This window comes from Monosiga brevicollis, genomic scaffold (genome assembly GCF_000002865.3).
Source record: "Monosiga brevicollis MX1 MONBRscaffold_17 genomic scaffold, whole genome shotgun sequence".
Classification (NCBI taxonomy): Eukaryota; class Choanoflagellata; order Craspedida; family Salpingoecidae; genus Monosiga; species Monosiga brevicollis.
The window spans coordinates 729522-746787 of NW_001865054.1; the positions used below are offsets into that span (position 1 = coordinate 729522).

General features: G+C 53.8%; 2 protein-coding genes across 2 annotated transcripts; both read right to left on the bottom strand.

Moving 5' to 3' along the window:
• Positions 1-16: 16 nt before the first annotated feature.
• On the bottom strand, positions 17-7457 carry MONBRDRAFT_33265 (uncharacterized protein; the record flags this gene model as incomplete). Its single annotated transcript, XM_001747570.1, has 18 exons — positions 17-831; positions 952-1670; positions 1786-1889; positions 2147-2179; positions 2323-2392; positions 2417-2520; positions 2650-2719; positions 4273-4326; positions 4470-4520; positions 4657-4964; positions 5290-5375; positions 5617-5704; positions 5868-5936; positions 6031-6680; positions 6759-6863; positions 7011-7074; positions 7144-7259; positions 7409-7457. The coding sequence occupies 18 exons, from the start codon at positions 7455-7457 to the stop codon at positions 221-223; spliced, it is 3351 nt and encodes a 1116-aa protein (XP_001747622.1). The 3' UTR covers positions 17-220.
• Positions 7458-8162: 705 nt separating this feature from the next.
• On the bottom strand, positions 8163-16773 carry MONBRDRAFT_37892 (uncharacterized protein; the record flags this gene model as incomplete). Its single annotated transcript, XM_001747571.1, has 10 exons — positions 8163-8528; positions 8693-8788; positions 8907-9018; positions 9153-9706; positions 10500-11548; positions 11644-12577; positions 12799-13433; positions 13492-15924; positions 16069-16377; positions 16590-16773. 10 exons carry the CDS (start codon positions 16771-16773, stop codon positions 8217-8219), a joined length of 6618 nt encoding a protein of 2205 aa, XP_001747623.1. The 3' UTR covers positions 8163-8216.
• Between the last annotated feature and the right edge of the window lie 493 nt (positions 16774-17266).

Here is a 17266-nt window from a genome sequence, read left to right on the forward strand (position 1 = left end):
GGGGGGGGGGGGGGGGAAGAATATCCAAACACTGGTCAAAAAGAGCCAGACAAAAGCACGCCCAAAAAAAACAAAAAAACAGTCAACAATCAACCCTCTTATCCAGGCTCACACAGAGAAGTGAAAACAACACCTCGGCTCAGACAACATGCTGTTGAGAGTGAGGGAAATAAGAGAAGCGACGCAAGACACGCGACTGCGTGCCCTGTGGCATGGAACCTCACAGACCTTTGTTCAACAATTTCTCCATCGTTTCGTTGACCTCTGCGCTGCCTCCAGAAGAAAGGCAACCATACATCCCAATGGTAAGCTGAAACGCCGGGGCGTCCGAGGGGGAGAGACGTGATGGAGAACGCCAGGGAGAGACGTTGCCAAAGCGCCGATTGCTGGTGCGCGGCGAGGACATCATGCTAGGATAGCTGATGGGCGCTGAGGAGGGATCCACGGCCACGGGACGAGGCTTCGCAGAATTCGCAGAATAGAGGCATTTCTTGACATTGATGCGAGGGGATGGTTGATTCGAAGCCAGAGAGCTGAGGGTGGGCTTGTTGGATGTGCTGCTGGCGGCATTTCCATTGGTGTTCTCGGCGTCCTGGAAGCGGCTGTACAGATTGACACGCGGGTTTGAACTTGACTGGCGCGGAGAAGAAAAGTTGAGGAACCGAGAGGGAGAAGGAGAGGCTTTTGAATGTTGTGGCGTCTTCAAGAGGTCCTTGGCTTTTGGTGTATTGGGGAAGACGATGTGATTGAAATCATCCGTGCTCTCGCGCAATTGTTCATGCATGGTTGCCTGCGCGTCATCGGTGTCGATCAACTTGGATTGCGACACCTCTACACCAAGCGATCGGGGTGAACAAGGAAATGAGGTATCAGAAAGCGACAAGAATGAGAACCAAAAGCCCGTTGGAAGCGGCACACATGAACGTGTGGCATGGACCAGACGAGACGTACGGAGTAAAGCATTGGCGGCGGCAGTATCTTCGTCGGCATTGAGGGTGCGATCCGAGTTGGCGTCGAGGTGTGGAGGCTCTTGGTCATAGTGTATACGTTTACGCGGCGTTGTTTGCAGTGGGCTCACACCAAAGTCGTTCAAGTCTTGCGGCTCCTCCAGCAAGGGCTGGTAGCAGTACTTGTGAGGTGTGTAGGGAGAGAGAAGAGCGCTGGAGCTGCGACCAGAGGCACCAGTGGCTGGTGTGGAGACGCCGGCTTGCGTGGCGGGTGTGCGGGGCGGCGAGCCCATGCTGGCACCCGAGATGGTCATGGGCGAGGCATGTGCTCGTTTGCCGCTAGTTCGGGGTGTCACGTCGTTGGCGCTGAGTGCAGCGCTTTCATCATCAGTGGCGGCCTTTGGCTTGGCCGGAGATGCTCGATTGGAGGCAGCCCCAGACTTGCTTGCAACCGGCGAGGGCGAGGAAACATAGTCAGGGCCCGGCGTCAGCGGGGTATCGGGCAAACTGCCTGTCGGTGGGGCAGAATGATGCCGCTTGGTCTCGCGGCGCCGCATAGTGGAGTTCCAGCGGTTTTTAATGGCGTTGTCCGTGCGCCCTGGCAAGAGTTTCGCAATTTCGGCCCATTTATTGCCAAGGTCTCGGTGAGCCTGCAAGAGCGTTTCATCTTCAAACGTGGACCAGGGGGCTTTGTTGATGTCCGGATTCAGATGGTTGTGCCAACTGCATTATTCAGGCAGCACAAGAAGGATGAAGGATGAGGGTGGATATCAAGCAAGGTAGGCAAGGTGGAGACGGTTGGCAAAGGCTTTTATGTAACAGACGCGCCGTGACCCACCGCTCGCGACATTGCTTGCCAACACGACCGGGCAAGTGCTGGGCAATCTGAGACCACTTCTTCGCGCCATATTGCTTGACCAAACGCACAACCAGCTCGTCCTCCTACAGCAAAAACAGACGTGTGCATGAGATGACCAAAAAAACACGATACTGAAAAGCGACGTCATCTACAAAAGTCAAAAAAAAATGGCGCTGGCGCCAGATCATGGACGGCAAATATCATGACGTACACACACACACACACACACAACAGAAAAACCCACAGTTTTGGCGCTGGCGCCAAGCGCCGTCGCTAGCCACATCGTAAATGGCATCGCTTGCACAACATAAGCACAACAGAAAGCAAAGACAGAACTCACCTCTGTGGTCCAGTTGCCCTTGGTTGATCCAGACTATCATTCAAGGAAGCACCAAGGCGCAGCATTTCGCAACGATGAACAAAGCGAGGAGAATGTTGGTGTAAAGTATTGCGCTGCCAAAGAAAACAAAATAAATGGCAGCGCGTCTGCCTTTCTCAGCGCAAAGTCAAACCTACCGTCAAACCCTTCTTGGGACGCTTGTCAGCCATGCCAAAGATCTGAAAGCCAATGGCAGCGGCAGCAGAGCTACAGACACCAGACCAAGATAACATGGGGAAGCAATGGCGAGTCAGCTTGGGTTCGGGTTGTTCCGAGCCACTAAAGGCGCGAGCATTGTGGTTGGGTGTGTTGCGGCTGAGATTGTAACGGCAGTTCTGTTGCCAGACAAAGAAAAAAAAAAAGCGAGACACGACCAGCCACGGGCAGCACCGAAGAGAGGATGCACCAGCATGCTTGAACCGGGGTTATCTTTGTGAGCAACAAGACGAGAGTTGGCAGTATACCTGGTGCAGGTTGGTTGAGGAAGCGGGGGAAAAGGGCGCTGCCGTTATGGCGGCTGTTGCACCCAGCGCACTGTTGAGCCGACTCAAGAACGAGTGGGTTGATGATGATGATGATGATGATGGAGGAACTGGGGTAATGCCAACCGCCGCGAGTTGGATCGCATTCGGTGGGCAGTGGCAGGTCAAGCGGCGGTGGGACGCGACGGTGGAGGCACCAAGTTCAACGGCCGTTGGTGGGTCGGCCGCTGAAAGTCGCGTTGGCGACGCCAAAAGAACAAGTCAAACAAAGAAAGCCAACGGAAGAGAAGAAGAATCCTTCATACAAGGCGCAACCACGCGCGCGGTGGTTTTGGCGGTGGCGCGCCAGGCACCAACAACACAAGCGCGGGAGGCAAGAAGGCCGAGCAGGCTTCGACGCAAAAGCACAGACAAAGAAGAAAGCAAAAGAAAAGTGGCGCTGGAACAAGAATCGAGGGGTCGATGTGGGGAGAAGAAGTGGCGAAGGGAAAGAGGTGGAGGCGGATTGTTGTAGCAAGATACCACCACAGCCACAGTCAGTCAATGACGGTTTTTTTTTTGTCTATTGTGAGTGTGTGGTGTGTGTATGCGTGTGTGATGTGTGTGGGTGGGGGAGAGAAAGGGTGCGGTGCCAAGAGAAGCAGTCGGGACTGGGAGACTAACGGAAACTCAAACTGGGCGCGCGCGATCGTTCTCCTTCTCCTTCTCGTTGTAACTGTGGTAAGAATGGTCGTGATCGTTATGTGTCATTTAACGTTTGGGCGCCAGCGCGGTTTTTTTTTTTTGTCTCTTTGCTTGTTGTTCCTGTTAGCTATTCTCTCATAGAGGCATGACTGGTGCCACACTGTTGGGTGGGTGTGATGCGAGGGTGTGGTGAACTGTGGGATGTGGACCAGCTTATTGGCTTGTTATTTCGGTGTGACCCTTGTTACAGGTGTGAGAGATGATGATGTAACGGCGACTTTAAGCTTGGGGTCTTTAACGGTCGCTGCTCTCAATCAGTCGTGATGTTGAAAGTCAAAAAAGAAATGTGAATGCAGCGCTCACCAACAGAGTTATCGTGGCCACCACGGCACCGTGGCTGCTTTGCTTATCGACGCATCCAATGCATGCATCGGATCTCATGTCTCACTTGGCCAGCGGCTGCCCTTTTTCGCTACCCAGCCATAGTGCCCAGCCAAGCTTGCTTGCGAACGAAGAATAAATTGGTTGACAATGTTTTTTCGGACCAAAACAATACCAAATCTTGAAACGCCCACATACCAAGTCAATGCTGACAATTCAGCCACCACCACCAGATGCTGGCAACGGCCAAAGCGGCGGACAACTCGTGTCTCCTCACAACCCGGTGTCCTTGTTCAAGATCAAGTCACATGCACGCAATTAATGCACAACAAACTTGAAAAACTTCATGCTGCCTCCACGTGTGGCAGTACTCGGAAAGTCATATGGTGGACTGTATGCCGGGCAGTACGCGGGGTCTTGTCTGCAAACCACTCGAAGCGCCAGAAGAATAAATGGTCAGCTGTACCAGAGACTGATAGCCTCTGCGCTTCATCTTTGCATAAGGACGGTTTTGCAAAAAATGTCCAGGCCGTGACTTACGCAGACCCACAATGATCGCCCGCAAAGGGCCGGTCGCCATTGGCCGCGTCCTCCCTAAAGCCAGAGGCAATCGCAGCCGCAGAGCAAGACAACACGACAAAGCCGCACGGATAGAATGAGCGGCACTGATCCGTCCTGCCAAATCTTCAGCTGCGTACAAGCGCAGCTATTTTCAGAGAGTAAAGTATGAAGCTCACCAGCATGTATGTACTCTATCGCATGTCCCAAGTTCGGGACCAAACTGGTTTCTAGACCGCCGAACGCAAAGTCAGATCGTGTGTCTCGACTGGTCATGGGCAAAAAAGTGGGGTCGAAAACGGATTCGGCCAATACTCAGCCGAGTTCATCACCAGTTCACCACCAGCACCTGAGGCACGCACGTACCGGTGACCCCATTCAAAGTTGGCAGACAACTCAATGTCAACTGCACCAAGCACGTTCATGGGACCAACGGGATACTCCACAGACACCGATTGCGCTGCATTTGTTAAAAGCTTGGCCCAATAGTCTCCCACCATAGTAAATTTGGCAAACAAGAACGGTGTAAACTCGGCGTCCGTGTACAGAATGTATTCTGCTGCTGGCATGACATCTGGGATGGCAACAGAGGCGCCGGTGTAGCAAGAGTCTTGAGCATCCATGCACAAGACCGTGCGGCTACTCTGCCTCAAACGCTGCATAGCGCCTCCAGTCTGCGAAGCAAGAAGAAGCAAGAGGAAGAGAGTCAAAACACAAAACACAAGAATAAGCCCGGGCGGAGAGCATCAAACTATTGGAATTAGAGTGCGCTGGCACGCCATTTCAAACACATTCCCACACACGAAAGATCGTAACTCACATTGCTCAGCACCAGCGTCCAACCCTTTGACTGCACGCCCATCAAGCAAAAGTTCTTTGTGACAAGGACAAGTAAGTCCAGCGAGACACAGATGATGTGAGGTGGTGGATGAGCAAACCACGTTCCTTTGCACATTCTTCTTTCTTGGATGAGCAATGAAGCAACAGCAGCTGTCATACCTGATAGACTGTGTTGGCGGGCTGAATGTAGTACATGCCTGAGGCGGCATTGGGTACGAGCTGGTAGATCTGGTCACAGCTGCGTGCTGGGTTGGCCGGCGTCGCACCCAGGGTATGAAAAGTGGCTGGCTGATAACGCACAAAAATCTTATAGTCCATGGAGCCGTGGCGGTGCGCCTCGGCCGGAAACGTATACAAGGGGTCGTACGCAGGACAATAACTAGTCGTTCCAAACACCAATGTGATGAACGCACGGCAGCGAGTTTTTATTACAATAATAGCCTTGATCATACCGTTGAGTGCGCCCAGTTCAAAAAAAAAACTCACCTGATTGCGGCTTCATCAGGAGGACAGTAATCACCATAAAAAGGCCGATCTTCAGCGTCCGTTGTATGCATCCAGCACGCATGCACGTCTGCGCACTTATTCAAGGTTGTGCTAAAGGAGGTGGGCATGGTTCGATGCCCCCAATGGAATGCCGACTACAAACACCACGGGCAGCGTGGTGAGGAGCGGTCCGTGCCTTGTGGCGAGCGATTTGAGCTCCCTCCATCGACACAAGGAGGAGGTAGGCTCACGTTGGTATCAATCGGCAGCCAGCCCAGGGAGCTCATCGGGCCTTTGGGATAGCGCACTCTGACCCCCTCCTACACAAGGCGCCGGCACATGAGATGCGACCATCCAAATGGCAAGTTCAAGGGTTCAACGGCACAGGCAGAGGAAGAAAGGTCTTGGCCGTACATAAAGCGATGACGAAGGCTGGATATGACGCCAATACTCGCCCATCACCTCAAACTCAGCAAAGAGAAAGGGCACATTGTTCATGTCGGTCATGAGAATTGAGGTGGCCATAGGCATGATGTCTGGTGTGGCCGTGGCCACACCGGCAAAGCATGGCTGTGACGTGTCGTTGCAAAGGACCTTGTGGTTGGTATCGGTCAGCGAGACGTAGGTATCACCATACATGGACAGCACCTGAACCCAACCACCCTCCTCCACATCCATGAGACAGAAGACGTTGTACGCAACGCCAAGCTTGGGCTGGATCCAATAGTATCCCGACTCGGAGTCAGGATGCACGGCCAAGATGGCTTCGCAAGAGGCAGCCGGAAACGCGGCGGAGTCACCGATTGAACCAAAAGCCACAGTATCGACCTTTGCTGCCAAATCTTCCACCAGACCTTCCAGCGCAGCCAGACCTTGCTGCAGCTCTGTCCGCTCTGCTGCGGCGATGCTGTCCTGGTCTGCCAAGCCATCGAGCGCAAGAGAGATGTTGGCTTGCAGTCTGGCCGATTCATTGGCCATGATCTGCGCAACGGCAGCGAGTTCGGAGATATTGGCGTGGATCGATGGTATGGTCGCTTCCAGATCATGGACACGAGAGTCAAGGCCTGCCAGGTCATCAACCAGCGCCGAGATGTTTGTTTGCAGGCCTGCCCAACCCAGCTCAAGAGCTTGTGTGCGCGCACCCAGTGCGGTCAACTGCAAAGCAAAGCTGCTGTTCAAGCCAGCATGACTGTCAGCGAGCTCATCGGCCAAACCCTGCACGGTATCATTGAGTGCCTGCAGCTCATCTAGGCGAATGGGATGATGATATCGGTTGAACAATTAACCAAGAAGGCATTATGTAGAGTGGTGAGATTGGGCCTGTGGCGTGTGCGCTTGCTTGCTTGCCAAAGGCCTGACAGAAAAAGCACATGGGGTAAGCTTGTTCTACATACCTTTGGCAGCTAGAGACTGCTGCGCCTGCGAGAGTTCGGTTAGCGCCTGCTCCATCGATTGAACCTAAACATCGGGCAAAGTCAGCGGTTACAGGAATAGCGCGTCGAACAGCGTGTGAGCAGCAGCGCTTACCTTGTTGATCAAAGTGTCCACCAGCACGCCCGACTCGTCACTGGCGGTGCGCAACAGGATCTGATCGCCCTGCAAGATCAGATCGCCATTCTGAACCGTCAACTCGGGCTCCAGCGCTGTCAGCGTCGTCGATATTGACGTCAGTTTCAAGGACATCCGCAAAGCAAACCCAGCCAGTCCGATCCGATGCCCCGCCTCGAGCGCGCACACTCACACACAAGCACACGCTTTTTACTGCCCTGCAATCCCAAAGCAAACTACGTACCCGCTGCCAAAGCCAACAAGGCCAGACCTCCCAACAACAGCACCCTCATTGCGACAATTGCAAAAAGAAGAACAAACTGAAAATGATACAAAAAAAAATAAAATAAAATTGCCGCTCCGCGATTCCGTGGCCTTGAAATACTTGTGCGCGCCTGCCTTTGTTGCCGGTGCTCTCTCTGTCTCTCTTCCCTCTCCTCCTCTCCTCTTCTCCTCCTCTACTCTCCTCTTCCCTCCTCTACTCTCCTCTTCTCCTCCTCGACTCTCCTCTTCTCCTCCTCAACTCTCCTCTTCTCTCCTCAACCCCGTCTGCCTTGACTTACATACGAGCATCCGGGTGTTGCTACATGTCACGACATTTGGTCCGCTTTTGAGTGTTGTCATCATTTTTATTATGACTCACTTTTTATGCGCATTTTCCATGAATTTTTGAGGCATTTTTTGGGCCCCTGATGCTCCGATGGTATTCGGAAGAGGATTGAAGGTTTTGATGTTGTAGACAGCAAGGAGCATCGCGGGCCACGATGTTATGAACAAAAAAAAAAGCATGGATAAAGTGGGCTGATAGCACAATATTCACTCGGATGCCGCAGCGTCCAACTTCCATCGGGGCTCTACATCGGTGCGAGCGATCTGAACCATCACGAAGCGAGTTTGAGGCGCATCAAAATTTTTTTTTGCATCCCTGCCTCTTCTCAATCAGGCTGACCTGACCATTCAATTAATCCTCTATCCATGCCGTACCATAATTGCATTCAAATGATACCGAATCGATTATTGAGTCTAGGTTATCATACGAATGTGGCTCGTGTTTACAGTTCAGTCTCTTCAAAGTCTTGGACATCAAGCGCCAAATTGGCCACGTAACCCGGAGGACTTTGGGGCAAACGGCCTCCTTGTTGGATGACGGCCCGACCCAATTGTTCCCGCACCTGTACCATAGCCGGGCGGCGTTCTATCTCTTTGACCATACATTTTCGCATGAGATCATAGATGTCGTCGGGCATTTGCTTGTTGCTCGGCCGCGATAAGCGCAATCCATTGGAGACAGCCTGAAGAGCCTCGACGGCTGCCAATTCCTTGTAAGGCACCTCACCACCCGAAAATACTTCAAATAACACCACCTAGCGCCAAGCCATTGCACGACATGAGCCGATTCCAGAGCTCTGTTCGTTGTACTGTTGGACCCCCCTCAGCAAGTGTTTCAGAGACCCAACATCCCCGACTCCGGCTTCGGGGCAACAAAGAACAAATAGCACTTCAAAACGAAAGACAACACCAAACCTACGCCAAAGGAAAAGACATCGGACTTGGTCGTATACTTGCGACTCTTCACGGCTTGTGGATCTTGCCAGCGCAAGGGGACACGATCGTCTGATTGTTTCTACTCATCAGCACACGTGTACGCAGTGAGGAGCTGGTCTTCGCGACGGGGGGTCCGCCAAAAAACAAGCAGAAGCACATAGTTCCCAATAAAGGGACCCCACGCCCGCACGCCTCACCTTGTAGTATGCGCTTTCATTCTGCACGCCTCGTGCCAAGCCCAGGTCGGCCAGTTTCAGCAACCTTCCACAATTGGTCCACATTCTGCTGCTGGTCTGCGTGTGAAGAACGCTGCAAGAAAATAGCCGCGCATCTTGATTAGCACACACATCGCAAAAGAGCTTTCGACCAGGTGCGCCACCCTCATGCACCATCTCCCACCCCGGGTGCCTCGTTTATGATGTTCAAGTAACCGTGCAACATACTTGCGGCAAGCCAGATCGCGATGAATGCAAAGCTGTTCATGGAGATACTCCACGGCGGAGGCAATTTGCCATGCCATGTCCGTATAGGCCAGGGCCAGACCGCAGGGAAACGCAGCCGCCCGACTCGTTCGCAACATGGTAAGCAAATCACCACCCTCGCAAAATTCCATCACAAGCTGAACGGGAAAGTATTCATCTTGCAACGCTTGCACAGTCACAATGTTTGGATGTTGCAACGCGCCCAGCACGCGTGCCTCCAGCAAAAACTGTGTCACCACGCGTCGGGCCATGGGGGTTAATTCACCGTCCGCACTCGTCATCATCAGGGTATTTAGTTTGGCCGTCTTCACCGCCGCCTCGCCCACCGGTACCGCATCCGCGCGCTGCGAGGCAGGGCGTCGTTCTGAGACGGGTTTGAAGGCACAGAGTTGCACCTCGCCGTACATGCCCTGACCAAGCAAGCGCAAGGGCTCAGATATCTCATCTGGGTACGCGCGGTGCAAGTCAGCGAGCGCCAGCAACTGCCCATACTCCAGACGAAGGCGCTCCTCCACCTACGTCATGATGTTGCACAAGCACACCGCATTCATGAGCGAGCAACAAGATGTAGCCCCGCTTGTCGAGCACCGAAGGACAAAGAAAAACAAAACACAGAGACGAGGAAGACTAAGACGCCGTGCCCTCACAGACACAAGCCGCCCATTCGCAGAAGCACGGTGCTCATGGTACACAAAACAACAATATCACCAGACCTCATCCAAGATGGCGGCTGGAACAGGCAATAGACTTGGATCCGGCTTGTAACGGGCAGTCGGCCCATGCTCAAATCTTCCTCGCCGGCGTCGCCAGTTGACCAAGAGCAAGCCAAGTATAACGAGTGCAATGACGGCAACAATGGTGCCCATGATGGCAGGCTCCATGCCCGAAGTAGAGCGGGCTGGCATGGGGTCAAAGGTCGAGCCCACTTGCGGCCGGCTGGCTTTAGTTGTTTCCAAGGTGGTTGATTGCGAGCTAATTGTTGTGGGTGCGAAAGACGTGGACATACTGGCCCTTGGGGTGACGGTGGACATGATGGTATCGTTGAGGCTGACCGTCTGTATCGATCCAAAGCCTAAATTTGGTGCACAAGACTGCAGCTCAAGTGGATCAAGTAGAGATTGGCTGTTCCATGAACCACAAAAAGTGCCGCTCGTGCCATTGAGAAAGCAAGCACGACCAGTACTTTCAGCCGTTGGCCAGCACACCTATATGCGCACGAAAACGACGGTGGAGTCACACAACGCTGGCTAAAACAACAATCACAACAATCTTAACAGTAACAATTAGAAAATCAACAGGTAAACTTACATTTGACTGCAGTGTTGTGTTGGTCAACGTGGCACCGTCATCTTCGCAACGAATGTTGCCATCCCCAGAAACACAGTCAAAGTCGAGTCGCAGCTGCTTGTCTGGGGTCTCCACCAGCTGACCAGGGCAGAGGGCCGCGACGTTTCGCTGGGCAAAGCAGCTGACGGCAGGCTGAAAGGAGCGAAAGTCATCGAGGGGTTGGCACTGAGCAAACTCAGTCGCTGAGGCGTTCGGTATGTAAGTCGCTGGATTGGCCAAGATCAAAGCCACGGAGTCCATGGTGGTGTTTGTAATCCAGTAGCGGCCCTGGGCCCCACTGCCGGTGTCCAGGACATAACTGTTCGCAATGGGAGCAAAGCAGAATTGTGGATTGAAGGCACCGCATCCGTTGCCAGGGAAGAAGCGACACAGCAGGGGTGCTGCCAACGCAGTGGACCAGTTTGCCAATGGCCAAGACATCCAATTGAAGACCAAGTCAACGCCCACGTTCTCAGGCTCATCGATAATCACATACGCTGTGATGTCGCGTTGGGTTGTTGTTGGGTTGTGAGGCAAGAAGACCCAGCGAAAATTAAACGTGCTCGAGTCCTTGGGCACATCCACCCGCAGGCCATCCACGACGAGTACAACGCGGTGTGTGGTGCGAAAGGAGAGGCCCACGGCCTGGGCTGCCAAGAGAGTGGTGTTGGTGATGACAGTCTGAGCTCGAATTACCGCGGGAAACACCCACGGCATTGTGGCAGAGAACGGCACCTTATTGCCATCGACCACAGCATGCAGGCTTAAGGAGTGTCGTTGCCACTGCCAGGTGGACATCCGTGTGCTGGCGTTGAAAAGTCCATCCAAATAGAATGGGTCGCGCTGGAGCAAAGCGTCCGGCATAAAAGGCAGCTGTTGAAGGCTAAAATTCCAGACGGCAGGAATTGGCGGGAGGCTATTGACGTCGTTTCGATCCATGTCCTGCATAACTACCCGCTCGCAAGTGGGCACTTTGTCCGTGTGCCAGCGCCAATGCCCACGATCACAAAAATATCGCAAGCTATTTTGACCTATGGGCTCGAAGCATGGCGGTGAGACGCAACAATCAGAGCGGTTGCAGCGTGGTCCAAGTTTTGTCAGTAAAAAGGCCCACGACGTAACGTACTTGCGACGTAACCTTCACCACAATCAGCTATGCAGTCAAAGCCAAAGTACGTGAAAGGGCAATCCAGATGCCCGTGTGCGTTGAAGTTTTTGAAAGCGACATCAAATGCCGACCCCAATACCGGCTCGCAGCTTTCATGCCATTCCGTAGTCACACGTTGCGCCCCGCCCAAGTCCAGCAGTGTAGCTTCACCTCGGGGCAGCACAAGACCATCCTTCCCATTTTCTTGCAGCGCGCGCGCACAATCAAGCCAGCTTTCAAAAGTCAGAAGCACGACATTTCTGGGATCAAAGCGACGGACCATGTATACTGGCGCAAAGAGTAACGAGTCAACCGGCGTAATGTGGCACACATCCAAAGAGGCGGGCATGCAGTCGGTCAACTGAAAACAGAGCGTCGGATCGGACAACCGGTTTTGACGCACGAAGATGCGAGGGATGGTGAGCGTATCTGTGCGCACCAAGGCAATACGCAGCTCTGGTACGTTGGCAGAGATTGGGTACAAAAACACATCGTCATGATCGTGCTCCAGTGTTTGACCATTGACGAGAAGCCGATCCCCAGACTGGGTTTCGTAGCGGATCTGCAAAACACCGTTTCCCTGTGTAGGAAAGACACTCACTCCGACAGCCACGGCGTCTGGGCTCGTGTAGTACACACGTGTCGTGTACGTGTCTAGGCTTGCCAAGAGACTCAAAGCGTCCGAGTTCCCAATGTGAGGCAGCAGCGTCCTAAGACCGGGCACAATGCTCGAAGCGTTGAAGGTAGAGGAATTGACGTCCTCAGTTGAGAGCAGCGAGGCGCTGCAAGGCGCTTGCGCTCCTGCTGACATATCAGAGACATGCCAGCTTTGATTCATGCAGACGGCGGTGACTGGAACGCCCGAATTTTCGCAAGCAAGTATGCATTCCGCGTCTGGCATGCCGGCGCAGTTCTGCAGCCGTGGACAGACAATGCCCGAGGCATTCACCACAGTGACGCATTGAGAGAAACCAGCCTAGTAAACAACGACCCCACGAGCATGGATATGACCCACGATGAGCAGATGATGGTGTATAGCACGCTAGCGTACCTCGCGCACAGCCTCAAAGTCTGGCTCACCCATCTGCTTGCTCAACACCCCCCCCCCCCCCCCTTCCAAAGCAACGCCCGTACCTGCTGTGGATTGTGTTGGCCTGAAGCGGGTATCTCAGCACCGCACGTCATGTCCCAAGCACGCTGAAACAACAAATAAAAGCGATAGAATCCGGGTTCCAAGGGCAAAACGACCAGGCTTCGCTCACTGAGGCGCAAGTTGGGAAGCGAGTATTGACCGAATAACGGCATGACAAATGCCAAATCGCTGGGGCCAGTGATTGCAAGCTGTCCGCTGGTGTCGGTGACCTCAACGACCTTGTGCAGCACATCGTGGAGGCGTGTCCAATCTGGTCGACCTTGCAAAGTCAGACTGTGGTCGAAGAGCGACTTGAAGCTGGCTGCGGCGTTGTGCACGGCGACCATGGCGTCGATAGTGCACGTGGCGTCTAGATGCTGCGCAAATAGTTTGTCCACAGTGCCACGGAGGGCAAGATGGCGCGCACATTCTTCCTCAGAGGGTGGATAGCTTGCGTCAGCTACGATCGGCGCAACCCAGCACGTTGGCCAAGGCGGGTCACAGCTACCGCTGTACTGGCATTCGCAGGCGACAAGGCTCAGGTTGACAAAGGCGCTAGACGCAAGATTGAACTTTGGGCTTGCAAAAGAAAACTCTGTTGTGGTGCCTACATGGCATTGAGTGCGGACAACACGGACTGGTCAGGCGACAGCACTGGGATGCAAAGGTTGAGGATGAAAACCTATGAGACGTACCGGCAAACACAACGCAATTGGCATCGTCATCGGTCCAGGCAGAGCCGTTCTGACAACGCACGGGCTTGACCAGCACAGCAGATGGACATGGCCAAATGTCAGAAAAACGTTGATAGGGTACTTCGACGGTGTCCGTCCCATCCAGGCCGATGCATAAATCTGCTCCCAGGGATGCGTTCCGGTAACGAAGCGTGCTGTTGGACACGGTTGGTGTAAAGCGTGCATCGTATAATCCACCTTGGATTAAAGTCACGCGCGAGGAGGTTATGTTGGCCGCTACGGCCGTGGTGCAGGTGGTGTTCTGGCCTAACAACAGCGGTGCATCCACCCACAGGTCCGAATTCTTGATTTGGAGGGGGTTGCAAGTCTTGATTGCAACTGTCGCTGAAGTCAATTGCACGCGGCCTGATAGGGTCAGCTTTGCTTCGCCGAGCAACTCGATCGGCACGAGGGCGTCAATGACCACATTCGCGGCGTAGAGCGTCGCGTTTGTACTCAAGCCGGCGTTGGCTGTGAAGTTGCTCAGGTGCAAATCGCCCGAGTGATGCACAAAGGAGAGGAATGTCCCATTCAAATTGGCGTTTGCTACGCGAACGTTTGCAAGAGTATTCAGAGTGTCGGGGGCTGCGCCATAGATCGCTATGCCATTTTGAGTGGCGTTGACGATGCTCACGTTCTCAAGCTGGGCATCGGATGCAGTCAGCATGAAAGCAAATCGCTCCTGCGCATCCACGAGTACGAGGTTGGAGATAACCGGCGCCTGCGCGGCCACAACGAGATGTCCACGAGTAATGTGTACGTCGTGCAGAGTCACGCGACTTTGATCGCCCCCCACGTAAAAGTTCCAGTCAGGGGAAGGGGACGACATTTCGACCCAGCTTAGATCTATATTGCTTTTATCAAGCAGCAGCACCAGCATCAAGACGGCGTTTCGAAGCCGAATGGGCCGGTCAGGAGAGCCACGCATGGTCAGCTGTGTACTTGGACAGCCGTCCTCTATCGCGGCATTAGCTCTTGCTATACTCGTGGTGCCCGCAAATCTGACGTCAAGAGCCGTGACCAGGAGTTGGGCCTGGCGTTCGCACCCATGGCCCAGGCTAAACAAGACAACGTCCGCGATATTCAAAGGGTCGAGCCAATGCACACGGACGGCACCATCCACTCTCAGTACCGTGTCTGGGTTTCCAGCAAGCGTGTTGTCATATAGGGTAGCATTTGCACCGCCGGCGCGAATACCAGTGTTGCTGGCCTCAAGCCAATTGGCCTGCGTGCGAGGATCTGTGGCCCCTCCGAGCACAGCGTGCAAGGCTGCGAAATCGAGCCAGACTGCCACAAAACTTCCGAGCACGATGTTGCTTTCAAAAACAGCCGTGTTGCATTGGACCACGACAATGCCCAAACCATAGTAGCTGAAGGTATTGCGCAAGCTATGCAGCGCACCTCCCTCGAAATAGATGCCGTAATGCTCCACGACATTTGGCACATTGTCGACAATGGTCATGGCGGTATTGTCCACTACCGTCCAGTTGGCATGACTCTGGCGGATGTCAATGGCGTGCTGAAGCCGGAAAGAGGCAATAATGTGGTTGTTTTGACAAAGGCCATGGCCAGGCTCATCGTCTGTGCTTTGACCAAAGCCCAGCACGGCCAGGCGTGCGGTATTTGGTATCGAAGAGCCGTTGGCCAGGGCAAAATTGATGGTGTTATCGACGGCCAAGCACTGGGAACAGGTGGCGTAAACGCCGCGACTGCCAGTCACCAGGTCGAGAATATTTCGAGTGAGCAGTAGGACACGACTGTCGATCATGAGACAGCCGTGGGTGTAAATGCGCCAGTGCACTTGAAGTGAGGCAAAGTTGTCCTCCACCATGACGTGAGAGAGAAATTGGGTATAGATGAGACCGCCTCCACCATTGAAAGTGTTTTGAGCCACGACGGCACGTGTGCCGTTGAGAATAAACACCCAATAATCCAATTGCGTGCTTTGAGGGGTGGCAAGGAAGGTGTTGTTGTAAACGCTCACATTGGTGGCATCAAGCAGGTGGATGACACCCACCACCCGTGTGACTGCAGAGGCGTTGCCAAGTTCGATCTCATTGCGGCTCACATTGACAGTACGAGCGGGTTTGTCCAGGTAAATTAACCCCGCTGTGTGACAGTCGAGAGCAGAGTCGGCTAGGGAAACAGAAGAGTCAGCGAGGAGCAGGTGGTTGGCCGCTCCGCGGATTGCCAAGCAAGCCGTGATATGGCTGTGGATGATCTCCAAAGATCGTGCGGCCCCAAAGGGTGAGACGATCCCCAACATGCTTGCGATGGATGTATGTTCGACAGTCAAAGTTCCATTGGTGGCCAAGCTCAGCGCGGCATCCGAGGCGAAGAGAGCGCTGTTATACAGCGCGACGATGGAGTTTTGGGCCATTACCATGATGGCAACTGCAAGTCCCATGCATGTGTGAGATGGTCGAGCGTGTGAGGACCGATAATGTCACTCAGGGCCGGCCGCAATGATTACATTGAGTCCCCGGCTGGCCTCTCATCCCAAACGAGCACGGAGCCAAGAGCGAATCAGCAACGTACCATCGGTGCCCGAAATATGAGAGTCCTTAATGACGACCTGGGCATTGTGTCGTGACACCAGCAGCGCAATGCTAGCAGCTTCCAAGCGCACGCCTTGTAACCAGATACGGGTGCCTGTGAGGGTGAGGCTGCTGTTCGCATGGGGCTGCACGAGCGTGACATTGGTCGTGTTGAGCTGAAAATTGCAAGCAATTGTCAGGTCCGCCTTCAAAATGTGGATGGCGGCAAGGTTGGGGTGAAAATCGAGCGTGCAGGTAGTTTCAGCCTCCACGTCCTCAAGCGCTGAAAGATAGGTGTCAAACTCCTCCTCTGCAAGGGGTGGGGAACCCAAATGCCACAAACACAAGCATGGTTGTCAGATAAGGTGCTGAGTGCACCAGGGTTGTTGTTGTTGAGGGAGGCTCCCCTTCCCCCGCCACCCCCCTCACCCCCTTTTTTTTGCTAGACGCGAGGGAAATATTTGGCAAGCATCTCCCGCCTCAAACCCAGTTTCCGAGCTGATGAGGCGCAAAACAACGCACCATTTGAGGCCGCAAAATGGACGCCGTCTGCTGTCACATGAGTGCTTGCACACGTCAGAATGACGATGCAGCACACTAAAACAGCGCGCACCAGGTACATATTCTGGAGGACGCCAGCTGCTCCTGGTTGAGATCGCAACTGCGATGCGGGCCGAACAGCCGACCGGTTACCGGCCAGCCTCATCCTGCTGCTGTCGGGCGATCAAAGAGCCCATTCACATGCTTGCAGCATGGCACAGCGTTGTCGCCTTGTCGTTCTCTCCTTATCTCAAGCCACATACCATCTAGACCATCTCGACCACCTCGACCATCTCGACCATCTCGACGCGCATTCTCACTCCATAACGACACCCCACGCCGCTGACGCCCAAAGCCAGTCGATGCCTGCTTCTGCCCAGCTCAGCAGTCACCTTTTATCTGACATCTCTCTCTCTCCTTTCTCTCCTTTTTCTCTCTACATGTGGTAGTTGTGCTATTCCTCTGTGCCTTTGCTGTTCTTTCTACCTTTCTCTTTCTCTTTCTCACTCACTCACTCTCTCACACACACACTCACACCACACACACTCTCTCTCTGTTAGAGAACGCCTGAATGCAACAGTTGTTGTTGCCACTGGTTCTCGGTGATTTGGAGAAGACGGCCGATTGAGCTGGCGCAACCTCTGGCGAGTCTTGCGTCT